Here is a 14493-nt window from a genome sequence, read left to right as displayed (position 1 = left end):
GTCTATCTGGAGAATCCCCACAAAGGAGCTCCCACACCCCCTCCTGGAATCCAGACTTCATTCAGATTCTTGCTTCTTAAAATTATTCCAACACCTTCCTAAGTAGGAACGGGAAGCTTCTTCCAGGGAATGTATTTTCGTCATCTGGCGCCTCCAACAGGAGCCCAGCTTCCCAACCCGAGCTCCTCCAGGCCCAAGTTCCTCCTGGCGGGGTTTGTTTTCCTTGCTGGCTGGGTGGTGAGGGAGGGATGGCCTGGACACCTCGGGTTTACTGCCAGTGTTCAGACCGGGAATGCGATCACGCAGCTTTCCACCTCTTGCAAAGACGCAGCCCTTCCATGGCCATAGCGGTCCTGAGTGACCGTCCTGAGTGACCTGCTAGCACGTAGGGTCCTAGGAGCACTCAGGGAAGAGGACTCTGCCATTTATTCACAGCTTACCTTCAGGGTAGGATCCCGTCTGGGTCCCTGACAGGACTGCAGAGAGGCCATTTTGGAGGATGGGCCTCTCTGAACCTCAGTTTCCTCTTCTAGGGTGGTTATAGAGGTCAGATCTTATCAGAGGTCTTAGGGAGGGCCCATTTTTACCTCTGGACCCTGACTAGTCTGTGGGTAGAGAAGCCTGAGAGCCTCCTGGGTAGGTGAGGGTGCCTACCCCGAACTGAGAAGATTCTGAAAGCCCAAGAGGAGCCCTGCTTTGACTTCCGCGTCTGCCCAAAGCCTGGAGACGGGCAGTTCTCAGGGCAAGGCCAGATCACTTCACCCCCACCGCCTCGTAGGAGGCTCGGCCCAGGTGTCCACCAGGGTTTACGGCTACAGGGGAGGGGGAGAAATACTGGGGTTTTCCACCTCCCTCCTGCCCCTACACCCAGCTGCTCACAAAGAAAGGTGGCCTGAGGCAGGGAGCGCTGACGGACAGTGTCGCTCGGCTGGGAGGGCCTGGGTCTGCCGACTAGTGAGGACGGGCAGCGACCCCACACGGTCTTTGGCTCTCACCTTCACAAACGTGGCCTCCAGGCTAGCGTTGTCACCACGGGGCGCGACACAGTGGTCCTGCTGGTTGGCCAGGCTGATGCCCGTGGCACAGTGCAGCTCCTCCAGCTGGCTGTGGCAGCACTGCTCCTGTACCATCCTGTGGGGGAGGGGTGGGCTGGGCCAAGGCTCTGTGGGCAGGGGGCCCGGGGTACGAGGTCCTCGGGGGTGAGGGTGCTCTCACATTTGAGCCTCCCCTTCCCTGCTCCCACAGACACACAGAGAGAAACACAGTGCCCCAGTGTCACACAGAAGGAGCTCAATTAGCATTTAGTTAGAAAGGTTTGGCCGGGCACAGTGGTTCACACCTGTAATGCCAGCGCATTGACAGGATGAGGTGGGAAGACCAGTTGAGCCCAGGAGTTTGAGAACAGTCTGGGCAACATGGTAAGATCCTGTTTTTTTCTTTCTTTCTCACTTGTTTTTTTGAGATGAAGTCTTGCTCTGTCGCCCAGGCTGGAGTGTAGTAGTGTGATCTCGGCTCACTGCAGCCTCTGCCTCTCAGGTTCAAGTGATTCTCCTGCCTCAGCCTCCCCAGTAGCTGGGACTACAGGCATGTGCCACCACACCTGGCTAATTTTTGTATTTTTGTAGAGACAGGGTTTCACTATGTTGGCCAGGCTGGTCTGGAACTCCTGACCTCAGGTGATTTACCCACCTCAGCCTCCCAAAGTGTTGGGATTACAGGGGTAAGCCACCGTGCCTGGCCTCTTTTTTTAAAAAAAAAAAAAGACAGAATGCAGCATGGTGTCTGGAGTCAGAGCCAGGAGGCCCAGTTTTGTCTCCAGAGCAGCCATGTCACTCCTCTGAGCACTAGGCTTCACCCGCAAAATGTTCCTGCTGATTTGAAAACCAAAAAGTGGCGGGGGGCTGACTCTGGGCCTGACCTTCCATCCCTTTATCAGGTCGAACTCTTCTCAGTGCTCATCCATATTCCAGGCTCAGAGCAAACAGCTTCTGAGAGTCCTGTGGGGTAGCCTGCCCAAGGCCCCAGAGGGAGGGATGGGCGCTGCAATGGCACCTGGCTGCACAGCCCACGCCTCCCAGCCGTGCCGGGGCTCTGGGGAGAGGTCCTCGACCTGCCAAAATCAGCTTCTCTGACACAACCACGAGGCTGTGACAGCTAGGGGCTGGTGTGGGCGGGCTCCAAAGGCAATGAGCAGAAGAGGACTGTGTCACCGGAGAGTCACCCAACCCGTGCCTCCAGGAGAGAGGGTGGGAGCCTCCCCAGCTTCCCTGCACTGCCAGCCAGGTCACTTCTGCACAAAAATGGCAGCTGCCAGCGCACCTTCCCCCAACCTTCCCTGGGGCACTGGAGGTCTGCACCCGGCTGCCCGTGCGTCTCCAAAACTGCCTTTAGGCTCCGGGATGGAATTACCGAGCTGAGCTAGCCCACGTTTCACTCATGCTTTTGGTGGATTTGCAAATAACAGGCATTTCACGAAACTGCCAGAGCGAGCCACTAGACGTGCATGCATCCATTCAAAAAATCTTGGCTGGCCAGAAAATCACAAGTGTTGGTGAGGATGTGGAGACATTGGAACCCGTGCGCATTGCTGGTGGGAACGGAAAAGGGGCAGATGCCGTGAGGCACAGTTCCTCACAAAATTAAAAATCGAATAATCATAGGACCCAGCAATTCCATTTCTGGGTATATATCCAAAGAACTGAAGCAGGGTTTCAAACCGATACTTGCACACCCATGTTCACAGCAGTTTGTTGTTGTGTTTTGTTTTGTTTTGTTTTGAGACGGAGTCTTGCTTTGTCACCCAGGCTGGAGTGCAATGTTGCAATCTGGGCTCACTGCAACCTCCGCTTACTGGGTTCTAGTGATTCTCCTGCCTCAGCCTCACGAGTAGCTGGGATTACAGGCGCCCACCACCATGCCCAGCTCACTTTTTATATTTTTAGTAGAGATGAGATATTGCCATGTTGGCCAGGATTGTCTCAAACTCCCGACCTCAAGTGATCTGCCCGCCCCAGCCTCCCAAAGTGCTGGGATTACAGGCGTGAGCCACTGCGCCCGGCCTTACAGCAATATTATTTACAACACCCAAAAGGTGGAAGCAATCAAGTGTCCCAGGCACCTCAGGGTGTCCGGCTGCCTCAGGCTCACCCCCAATCCCCCTGGCCTCTATCTCACGGCCCCCTCAGCCACCTGGTTACCCTTGTATCTGGTGCTTTCTCCTTGGGACTGGCTCTTGCTGACTCCACTCCAGCCACCCTGATCCCCTTGCTGTGCTGCCCAGCACCTGCACACCCTCTCCTCTGGGCCGTTCCCTCCGCCTGGGATGCTCTTCCCACTTTCTATACTGCCCACTCCCTTGGCCATTCAGGTCCTGGCACAGTGAGGCCAACACCACAGCTCTAAAATTGTAAACCCGCCATGCAGAAGCCCCATCCCTCCCTGTTTCCCTCACGGCACACCCTGCCTTCCCGCAAACCATCAGACTGGCTTATGACTTCCTTTGCAATCGGCATCCCCTGTAGAATGCCACCTACACGAGGTCAGGGGACTTTGCATATTTCGTTCACCGATTTATCCCCACTCACCAGAACGGAGCCTGGCACCTAGCAGGCCCTCAGTGAGATTTGCAAGATAAAGAAGGGGTTAGAGAAATGCTGGGCTGGAAAATGTCAGCTTGGGATCTGCTTTAGGTTTCATTGGGTGTGTTCAAATTCCTCCAAAAGACGCTGAAGGGCATGTGGGTTTAACCTAATCCAAGGTTTTAGGTGGATTTAGATCTGGATCCCAAGGAATGTCGGGCCTTGGTGGAGACCTAGAGTCAAGATGATACATGATGGGAAAACATCAAAGCTGCCATCTTCTGACCAGCACAAACGTGTCCTTGTTGAAGCTGCAGGCTGCTTAACCCCTGCTTGGCCAGAGCCCACGGCTGTAGAGAGGTCGGCCTCTCCCTGCTGTCCTCTCTGAGCCTCTCACCCACTCGGGGAGCTGACACCCCCTCCTTTGGGCCCCGCGGACCCTCAGGGCCTCACACCCTCGACTCTTGCCCAGGAGGGCTGGCCTGGGCTCTCCTGCCCCTGGCTTTCATCCTGCCTCTTTCTGAGCATCAAGAGCCGATACAGCTTTGTCAAATGAACAAAAACTGATTTTACTTCAGCTGGTGAGCCTCACAGGACGCCACTTCAAAAGAAGAGAACTCGGCTGGGCGCAGTGGCTCACACCTGTAATCTCAGCACTTTGGGAGGCCGAGGCATCAGATCACTTGAGGTCAGGAGTTCGAGACCAGCCTGGCCAACATAGTGAAACCCCGTCTCTACTAAAAATAGCAAAATCAGCCGGGTGTGGTGGCAGGCGCCTGTAATCCCAGCTACTCGGGAGGCTGAGGCAGGAGGATCGCTTGAACCCAGGAGGCGGAGGTTGCAGGAAGCTGAGATAAATCCTGACTGCATGGTCTCCCAGTCAATTCAAGCCACGCGAGTTTCCTATTTTCCTTTGTTTGCTCTATAATGCTTTCGACTTTTCAAGAATTTCCTTCATCAGGATCTACGTTCTTCATCACGCGGGAAGGCAGCAGCCCACGCACACCCCGGCACAAACGCAAATCTCCGGGATGAGGCCGGCGAGCCGTCCCCGTGCATTCTCTCCGTGACAGCTCTCCACCCCGCGCCCCTGGCTCCAAGCATCACGGCTGCTTAGACTCGGACTTGAGGCAGAGAAAACAAATGGATGGCAAATGCTGGCTGCTTCCACAGCCTCGCCTCCCAGGCGCGTACCCCGAGTTCAGATCCTCACATCATTGCTTACCAGCTGGACACCTGGGGAAAGCCTGGTCTCCTGCTCTGTCAAATGCGTTCATAACAAAGTTCAATGAGATAATGTACATCAAAGGCTCCAAGGCCGGGCGCGGTGGCTCAAGCCTGTAATCCCAGCATTTTGGGAGGCCGAGACGGGCAGATCACGAGGTCAGGAGATCGAGACCATCCTGGCTAACAGGGTGAAACCCCGTCTCCACTAAAAAATACAAAAAACTAGCCGGGCAAGGTGGCGGGCACCTGTAATCCCAGCTACTTGGGAGGCTGAAGCAGGAGAATGGCATAAACCCGGGAGGCGGAGCTTGCAGTGAGCTGAGATCCGGCCACTGCACTCCAGCCTGGGCGACAGAGTGAGACTCCGTCTCAAAAAAAAAAAAAAAAAAAAAAAAAAGGCTCCACATAAAGCAGGTGCTCCAGATGCTTGCTGGGGTTTTCACTATTATTTTTATGATGATGATCAGCGTGACCTAATCTCATCATTTATTCTTTTTTTTTTTTTGAAATAGAGTTTCGCTCTTGTTGCCCAGACTGAAGTGCAGTGGAGCAATCTTAGCTCACTGCAACCTCCGCCTCCCAGGCGAGTCTCTGGCCTCAGCCTTCCAAGTAGCTGGGATTACAGGCACCCACCACCCATGCCTGTCTAATTTTTTTTGTATTTTTAGTAGAGACGGGGTTTCACCGTGTTGGCCAGGCTGGTCTCGAACTCCCGACCTCAGGTGGTCCACCCACCTGGTCCACCCACCTCGGCCTCCCAAAGTGCTGGGATTACAGGCGTGAGCCACCGTGCCCGGCCTCTCATCATTTATTCTAAGCTTACATGGTCTCAGAATTTTCAGAGAGCTGGAGTCAATGTAGGGAGAGAAGAATAAAAACGGTCGATCCAGATGTTGGTTAGTGCTGAAGGTGAAAAACCGGCTGGTGAAACACTTCACTCTGTGCCGGCTCCCCGGCATTTTGGGGGTCTGTAGGTGGTCCGTGTTTCCGTTCACAAGGCTCTTTAGTCACATCATCTCCTCTGCTCCCCCACAACTGTCCCCCCTTTTTTTAAATCCATCCAGCCCGGATGGATCCAGGCCTGGGTGTCCAACCTCTCCCGAGAGGTCTGGCACACACTGTCCTTTCCTCCCCCACTTTCCTCTAAAGGAACACTGTTCCAGTCAAACAGTGGCCACTGGCAAACGTACCTGCATTCTTTGGATTCCGTGGCATATGGCAGCGAGCAGTCCTTCTGATTAGTGGCCATTCGCTGTCCATCTGCACAGCAGGCCTCCAGGAGGACATCCGCATCCACTGTGCAGGGAAGAGAACAAGCTGAGAGGTGGCTCACCACTCAACGGGCGGCGGGCCCCTCCCAGGTGCACCACCAGGACATGCACATCCTTCTAACGACAGCATCAGGCTGGGGGCACATCCCTTAGTCACTCTTGCAAACCAGTACTGAAAGCCCCACCAGGCCCCAGCTGGGAGCCCACACCCCACTCCTTCCTAGAAGAAAGGCCTGAATCCTCCCCTGTCTGAATCCAACTGGGACAGGGCTGCGGCTCAGCCCTGAGATCCAAGCACACATGATCCCTGCTCCAGTCACACGCTGGAGATGCTGATGCCGCCCCTGTCCAGACTGCTCCAGTCACACGCTGGAGATGCCGATGCCGCCCCTGTCCAGCTGGGTCCCTGCCTTCACAGTCCAGCGGGCAAGAAAGCCCTGCTGACAGAGGCAGGGCCACGCCGCCGGCCCGCCCAGCCCAGCAGGTCAGGGAACAGCCGACACCACTCTTTCCAGAGGAGAGACTGCAAACAGGGAGGGGGCTCAAAATGCAACGAGCTGAGTCAAGTAAGAGTCTCTCGCCCAGACTGGAGCGCAGTGGCGCGATCTCAGCTCACTGCAACCTCTACCTCCTAGGTTCAAGTGATTCTCCTGCCTCAGTCTCCTGAGTAGCTGGGATGACAGGTGCCCACCACCACACCCGGTTAATTTTTTGTATTTTTAGTAGAGATGGGGTTTCACCATGTTGGCCAGGCTGGTCTGGAACTCCTGACCTTGGGTGATCCACCCGCCTTGGCCTCCCAAAGTGCTGGGATTACAGGCGTGAGCCACCGCACCCAGCCTAAAAACCACCAATTCTAAACCAGCTTCTGTGACCCACATCTGTGTTTTCTCCTTTAACCTTGGGAGCAAAGGGGCAGGAGCCGGGACATAAGCCTCAAGCTACAGATGAGGAAACCAAGGCTGGTGATGGTTTCTGCCCTTGACCTACCACAAGACCCCCTCTTCTACAGAAACGGGGACCTGTGAGAAGACTGGTGAGGACAGGTCTGGCAAAGCAGAGAGCACAGGTTCAGGAGGAACAGCAGTCTGGCCATCTTATCTCCCACTCACAAAAAGGGCAGATGAAAGGGTCACACACCAAGCAGCCGGCCCACACCCTCAGAGCCAGACCACAGCCCAAATGAGCTGGGCGCATAGGCCCTTGTGCCCATGCCCCAGCCCAGGCTACAGCCCCAGTGGGCACCCTCCCAGCCCCTCAGCTCACGGAAGGGAGACAACCCCATTGTGCCCCGAGGGAGAAGCAGCCGGGTGCCAGGTGCCCACATACTTGGCCCTCAGTCTAAAGGACTCAAACGCCAGAAAGCATTAGCACCGACAGCCTCAGTTGCTGGGCAGAAGGTCACCTCTCGGCAGGACGTTACAAAACTGGGCTTTAAGAAGCACCACTTTTCCCTCCTAATGGCTTTCCAGACCCTAGAGGGTAAATCCCACTGGGCTTGGCAGCATTTCCGTTTCCGCACATACAACTGTGGGTGCTCTGCCTGAGCGCATTCTTCTTCCAGACCGGGCCCTCGGGGTGGCCCGGAGGGAGGCTGCTGTCTGCTGGGTGAGGCAGCACCTTGCTAAACCACCCTGTCAGTCATCCACCACTGTAAGCACTTCTAGACTATGCGGCCTTCACATGCTCCATCCCGATCTCAGCAGGGGAGGAGGAGAAACTTCCAGAAACATTCCAGAATGGATAGGGTCCGTGCACAAATGAGCTGGAGCTCAGCCAGGCCATTCCACACGGCCACGAGGTGGGGGTCTCACCTAGAACCATGTCCCCCAGTGACAACTTCTGGGCTTTCCCTTTTCCCCAGGGCTTCCAGGAAACTCAGAGCTGCTTTCTGCAGTGCAAGGTAGATCCACCCTTCTTACTCTCACCCGGCTCCCCCAGGCTGGCAGGAAGAGCCCTGCAGTGGTGTGGGTAAGCGTGAAGGTCCGTCCCACAGCAAAGCCCAACAATGTCCATCAGCCTGACCACTCAGCCCATCCCCCACCTCAGGTGTCCCCTCTCCAACGATGGAACGTGAGATTCACCAGGAGCCAGAGATAACGTCAGATTGTCTGCAGCTGCGGGCCTCCCAGCACCAAAGCATCATCCGGAGTGACAGCCACGTGATCATGGGGATAACCTTGAATGTTCCCATTCATTCATTCATTCATTCTTGCTCTAATTCATTAAGAAAAGCAAAAGCACTCACTAAGCCAATGACCTTATCTGTTACAGGTGAGACAGGCCGTGGTGCACTCCTGGATGAACATGATGTGATCCAGCCATGTGTCCTGACAGCGAGGCTGCTTTCCCCTGTGCAGCCAAGCCCGGTTCCCATGTCTGTCCCCACACTCCCTTCACCCCTTCTCTGGCCAGGCCCACTGAGCCCCCGCCTGCAGTTTCACCCTCATGTCTTCTGCAGCCTGTCTCCTGTCCTAGCCCACCTCCCATGCCCTGTCACCTTCTCCTGGCCTGCCCCCCCGCATGGCTCAGGTGCCCCTCTGCTCCCACATCACCCTGTGCCTGGCGCATGTCTCTCCATCCTCCAGCGCCCTGCCTGCCTGCCCTACACTCATAGCCACAAATGTCTTGAGGGCAGGCTCTGTCTCCTGTCCTTGTATACCCCCAGCATCCATGCCAGCACGTGGCAGCCACAGAGCTGAGTGGAAAGAGTGTAAGCTTTGGAGCCAAACAGCCTTTGGCTCCAGCACTCTCTTGCTCTCTAACCCTGGGCAGGCGGCATCGTCTCTCTGAACCACAGCTTCCCCAGTGGGAGAACGGGGCTTGCACTATCTTCCCAGGATTGCTGAGAAGAGGGATGCACTTTATAAAGTTCCAAGCACACAGAAAGCTCTCTGTAAACTGGCTGGAGGATTAAACCATCGAAGGGGACTGACTTATCGCTGCTCATAAGAAATGGGGAAGACACAGCCGGGTGCTGGTGTGCGGAATCCCCCGCGGGTGAGCTGCGGCCCCAGAGCCTCCTTCCGACTCTGAGAAAGGAAAACACATGGGAGGGCAGGTTCCCATGGCCCTGGGAATTCTGCACCCAGAGCTGCAGAAATGGTTTGGAAATGCTTCCTGCTGGGGAGCCTGGGCACTGTGAACCTTAATCTCGGCAGGACAGTGAAAATCAAATGTGAAGTCCTTCGGTCTTCTGGAAACTTGGAAGTTAGCTCCCATGTTCTGAGCAGCCCCAGAGCTGGAACTCTGCAAAGCAGAGCCGTCTGGGGGCTGTGCCCGAGGGAAGCTGAGCTCACCCCATCATTAGCCAAGGGAGAGCTCCTGCACAGCCCCATCAGAGTTCACGAAGAGCCGAGCAGGGACCATGGCCAGGCTGGATGGTGACGAGGCAGAGGCATGGGGAGGGGGCCTGAGAAGTGGACGATCATCCTCACTATAACACTCACCAATCAACTGCCAGGCCCTGACCCACATGGGCCTACAGACAAGGCCCCTCTCATTCACCGGCTCTCACCCCTCGACCCCTTCCATTCATTCTGCTATCATCCTGCCTGGGCTCCACATGGAATTAAGAACAGAGGAAGCTGAAAAGCGTCAAGTCACCAGTGACATGAACATAAATGTTAAGGTGTCCCTGTTCCCACCCAGGCTGTGCTGCACCCACCACAAACCAGTGTGCGGCCAGCTCCTCACAGGGCTCAGTGGCCTCCACGCCCTCCTGCCCACTGCTCTCACCCACGGGTCCTGGGCCCTGGGTTCTGGCATTAGGCTCAGTCCTGGCAGCCTCCAACACTGTTCTTTCTTGCTCCTCCTGAATTAAAACCTCCTTTGGGGGCCAGAGATGGTGTCTTCCTCCTCTCACTGTCCATGTCGCACCTGCCCATGTCCAGCACAAACATCATGGCTCAGTAAGCACCGGTTAAACAGAGCCAGGGGAAGGGGCCCGATCAGCAAGACCACTCTTGACATGCAAAGGCTGCTGGGGCAGGATCCTCTGCCCCCACAAACAAGCCTCCTCCTCCTCCATCATCCCAGGGGATGGAGGCAGTGACCCCCAGGAAAATCCTTAGGGGTCAGAGCCCACCCACACAAAATACGGGGCTCGTTAGAATTTCGGCAAAAGCCAGGGATGAGCTGGGGGTCGGGGAGTGGCTGAGGCTACAGAACTGCGTTTCTTAGCCTTGGAGGTATGCCTCGATTTCCCTGGTGGGCTCAGCACTGGCTACCTCCCACCCATTCGAGGAAAACTGAGCTTCAGGAAGAGGGGCCTGGCATCATGGCTCCAGATGCCAACAAAAGTACTATCAGCAGCAGGTTAAAGATGTGTGTAGCCCACACAAGAAAAGGTGTGTCATTAACTTGTGTTCCAAAGCAAGGGCACCGACCTCTTTACAAGCTTACCTTGGGACAGGGTGGGAACAGGTTCCCTCAAGCACAAAACTAACCCCACTCCCATCCCTCAGACATATCCTTTCCAAGACACATTCTGATTAGAAAGGAAGAAAAGTTGTCTCTGTCCCCTTTTAAATAAACAAGCTTGGCCAGGTGCGGTGGCTCACGCCTGTAATCCCAACAGGTTGAGGTGGGTGGATCATGAGGTCAGGAGTTCGAGACCAGCCTGACCAACATGGTGAAATCCCGTCTCTACTAAAAATACAAAAATAGCCAGGCATGGTGGTGCACGCCTGTAGTCTCAGCTACTTAGGAAGCTGAGGCAGAAGAATCACTTGAACCTGGGAAGCAGAGGTTGCAGTGAGCCAAGATCACACCACTGCACTCCAACCTGGGTAACAGAGCAAGACTCCGTCACAAAATAAAATAAACAAGCTTTTACTCTGGTTATGAAAATCAAGAAAGGCCAGTAAGGCAGGTACGGTGACCCAGGACAAGAGTACCTATGAGGTCCCTAGAGGACTTAAATCTGTACGGAATTTGTCAAAGACAGGAAGTAGAAGGATGGGTGCCAAAGGCTGGGGGAGGGAGGACAGGGAGTTAGTATTTAACAGTTTGGGAATATGAAAAGTTCTGGAGATGGACGGTGGTGATGACTGTACAATAATGTGACTGTGTTTAATACCATTGGACCGTACACTCAGAAATGGTTAAAATGGGCCGGGCACGGTGGCTCATGCCTGTAATCCCGGCTACAATTAGCCGGGTTTGGTGGGGTGCGCTTGCAATCCCAGCTACTCAGGTGGCTGAGAGACAGGAAAATCACTGGAACCTGGGAGGTAAAGGATGCAGTGGGCAGGGATTATGCCACTGCACTCCAGCCTGGGCGACAGAGTGAGACTCTGTCTCAAAAAAAAAAAAAAAAGGAAATGGTTAAAATGGCACATCCTATGCACATCGCATATTTTACCACAATAAAAAGTACATTTCTTAAGCAAAATAATTTAGTGTTTGTTGGCCATCTTGTAACATCCTGCATTATGAAAGCAATCAGATGTTTTGCCCATTGATTTACTTGCCTTCTTCAATCAATGTTGTTTTCATGCAGTAATCTGAACAGTGTCAAGTGAATTAATTTAATAGATTGTATTTCAGAATGTTCTGTACAGCAGTCTGACCATGTATGCAATGGTTTACATGGCAAGCTATGAAACTTCAAATGAGACTTAAAATGTTCAGTAAAAAACAGATTGTAACTTTGCAACCAAAATAAAGATGACTTAACAACTTTAAAAGAACAACAACAACAAAAGGCCAGGCATGGCGGCTCAGGCCTGTGATCCCAGCACTTTGGAAGGCAGAGGTGGGAGGATGGCTTGAGCCCAGGAGTTCAAGGTTGCAGTGGGCCATGATTGCACCACTGCACTCCAGCCTGGGGGACAAGGGGAGACCCCATCTCAAAACAAACAAAAATCCTAAAAACAAGGATCTTAGCTACCCGGTGTGTCCTGTGAAGGTGGGGAGATGGGGGTGGGGAAGGGCCTGAGGTCCAGCCCCACCCTGGCTGTGCCTCCAGCATCCCTGCAGGCACTTTCAGTTGCTCATTTACCTGGGGATCGGGTCACCTGTGGATATCCAAACACCGCATGTCCTGAGCTTCACTGCCCCATCACACAGGCTGGGGACCATCTGAGGCCCACGGAGGCACCTCCCACCTCACTCTCCTACCCACCTGCTCATCAAGTGCTACCCCATGTGGTGCCTTCTCAGTGCCTGCCCAGGACCCTCAGCCAGGCTGGGGCGGGGGCAAAGAGGGGACTGGGGCTAAAAGATCCCCCACGCCAACTCCACACCTCATGGCTACCAAGAGTTCTGCAGGGGTCGACAGCATCCAACCAACTGCCTAATCAGTCAGCCCCCCACCTTCAGAAGGGTGTAAAGTCAAGGCCATTTGTACACAAACCCTAGGGCATCCGAGCAGCCCTGGAACACTGTGAGTCAGGAGGGTAATGTTGGCCAAACGAAGCCACGCCTGCTTCTTCTATCCCCGGCCACCGACAGCTGTGAGCAGGTCTGAGATCCAAAAATTACCTCTGACCAGTCCCACACTGGACACCCACCCAGCCGGACAGGCACTCGCTGGAAACTCCACGCTGGGATGTGGGGGCTCAAGAGAGAAGCAGGGCTTCAGGGAACCTAGAATCTTCTCTCCCAGACCATTTCCTGTTGTTTCTCAGGAGTCTCAATCAACCAGTCTCAATCTGACCCTGCCTCTGACCACGTGAGTTAGATCCAAAGCATAATATTAGATATAAACCAAGAGCAAACTCTTTCAAAATCTTGTTAACCTTCAACTCGAACGTTCCCAGGGAAGGCAACACTGCAGGTTAAAACTGCTCAGCCTTGAATCTGGCTCCCTCCCTTACTAAGACTCAGGGTGCCTCATTTCCTTCATCTGTAAAAATGGGGGAAGAAGCCGGGAGCACTGGCTCACGCGTGTAATCCCAGAGCTTTGGGAGGCCGAAGTGGGCAGTCATCACTTCAGGCCAGGAGTTCGAGACCAGCCTGGCCAACATGGTGAAACGCTGTCTCCACTAAAAATACAAAAATTAGCTGGCATGGTGGCAGGCGCCTGAAATCCCAGCTACTCAGGAGGCTGAGGCGAGAGAATCGCTTGCGCCCGGGAGGCAGAGGTTGCAGTAAGCCGAGATCGAACCACTGCACTCCATACTGGGTGAGAGTGAGACTGTCAAAAAAAAAAACAAAAAAAACAAAAGCCAGGTGTGGTGGCTCACGCCTATAATCCCAGCTACTCGGGAGGCTGAGGCAGGAGAATCACTTGAACCCGGGCGGCAGAGGTTGCAGTGAGCTGCAACCTCCAGATCCAGAGGAGGCAGGAGGATCACCTGAGGTTGGGAATTTGAGACCAGCCTGACCAACATGGAGAAACCCTGTCTCTACTAAAAATACAAAATTAACCAGGCGTGGTGACGTATGCCTGTAACCCCAGCTACTCGGGAGGCTGAGGTTGCAGTGAGCTGAGATTGTGCCATTGCACTCCAGCCTGGGCAACAAGAGTGAAACTCTGTCTCAAAAAAAAAAGCATGGGGGAAGACTGATGAGACAATCCAGGAAAAGTGCTTACATCAGCGCACTGACCACAAGAAAAAACAGAAGCTTCACAATTAAACAAAGGGAAAAGTTACCGCGCCAGGATAGGGAGAACATTCTTTTTCAAAGGAACCACACACTCCTCCAGGCTGACACGGTGCCCAACGGCCAATACGCCACCATTTCCACCACCTCTCTTCAGGAGAGAGACATGCCTGCCAGAGTAACTGGATGGAGATGGCTCAGTTCACAGGCCTCAGATACCGTTTGTTGCCTGGGACAGCTGCTAAAACTACATTTTTTCCAGGTGACTTAAACGTCCATAAAGATTATGGTATAGATCAGTGGCATGCCCCAGGTTCCAAGGCATGCAGAGAAACAGGTCACATGGCCCGCAGGGACCATGCCCTAGACGCCTGGGAAGGATATGGCCACGTGCTCTTTCTAAGAATACAGATGCTCAGAGAGATTCTGTACCACTCCTTGGGTGGAAGCTTCCAGAACGTCAGCCTGCTAGCTGTAAACATCGCAGAAGCTTTGGGCAATGTCTGATCCCATTCCTGGAAGCCTGTGAGCCACTAGGATCTTAATACCCAGGTTGCTGACCATGCAGATTGTCACAGAGGGGAGACTGGGGGCTGGGAACCCAGAGGCCTGGAATCTGCTTCTGATCTCACGGCTGAGAGTTTTCCCACCTGGAGCAAGTCCGGGCCTCAGTTTTTTCATTTACAAACTGAATGGAGTTTGGGAATATGAAAAGTTCTGCAGATGGAGGGTAAATGGAGGAATGGAGGATTTCACCTGCAGTTAAGAGCAGGCTTCCCAAATCCCACCCCGTGTACAGGCATTGCTCTGACAAAATTTCCACTGGGTTGGCCGGGTGCGGTGGCTCAAGCCTGTAATTCCAGCAC

The 14493-nt window shown here is 54.1% G+C and overlaps 1 protein-coding gene across 1 annotated transcript in view; it reads right to left on the bottom strand.

Moving 5' to 3' along the window:
• Window positions 1–14493, bottom strand: part of FBLN1 (fibulin 1) — a 104703-nt gene that overhangs the window by 82777 nt on the left and 7433 nt on the right. Inside the window, exons 2-4 of the mRNA XM_011984068.1 lie at window positions 5996–6101; window positions 917–1131; window positions 441–476 (exon numbers count right to left, since the gene is read on the bottom strand). Coding sequence (XP_011839458.1) covers window positions 441–476; window positions 917–1131; window positions 5996–6101 — 357 coding nt within the window. The remainder of the gene's footprint in view (window positions 1–440; window positions 477–916; window positions 1132–5995; window positions 6102–14493) is intronic.

The sequence above is a fragment of the Mandrillus leucophaeus genome, unplaced genomic scaffold (genome assembly GCF_000951045.1).
Source record: "Mandrillus leucophaeus isolate KB7577 unplaced genomic scaffold, Mleu.le_1.0 Scaffold26, whole genome shotgun sequence".
Classification (NCBI taxonomy): domain Eukaryota; kingdom Metazoa; phylum Chordata; class Mammalia; order Primates; family Cercopithecidae; genus Mandrillus; species Mandrillus leucophaeus.
The sequence above is the reverse complement of the archived record's forward strand: the minus strand, read 5'-3'. Positions and strand labels throughout refer to the sequence as shown.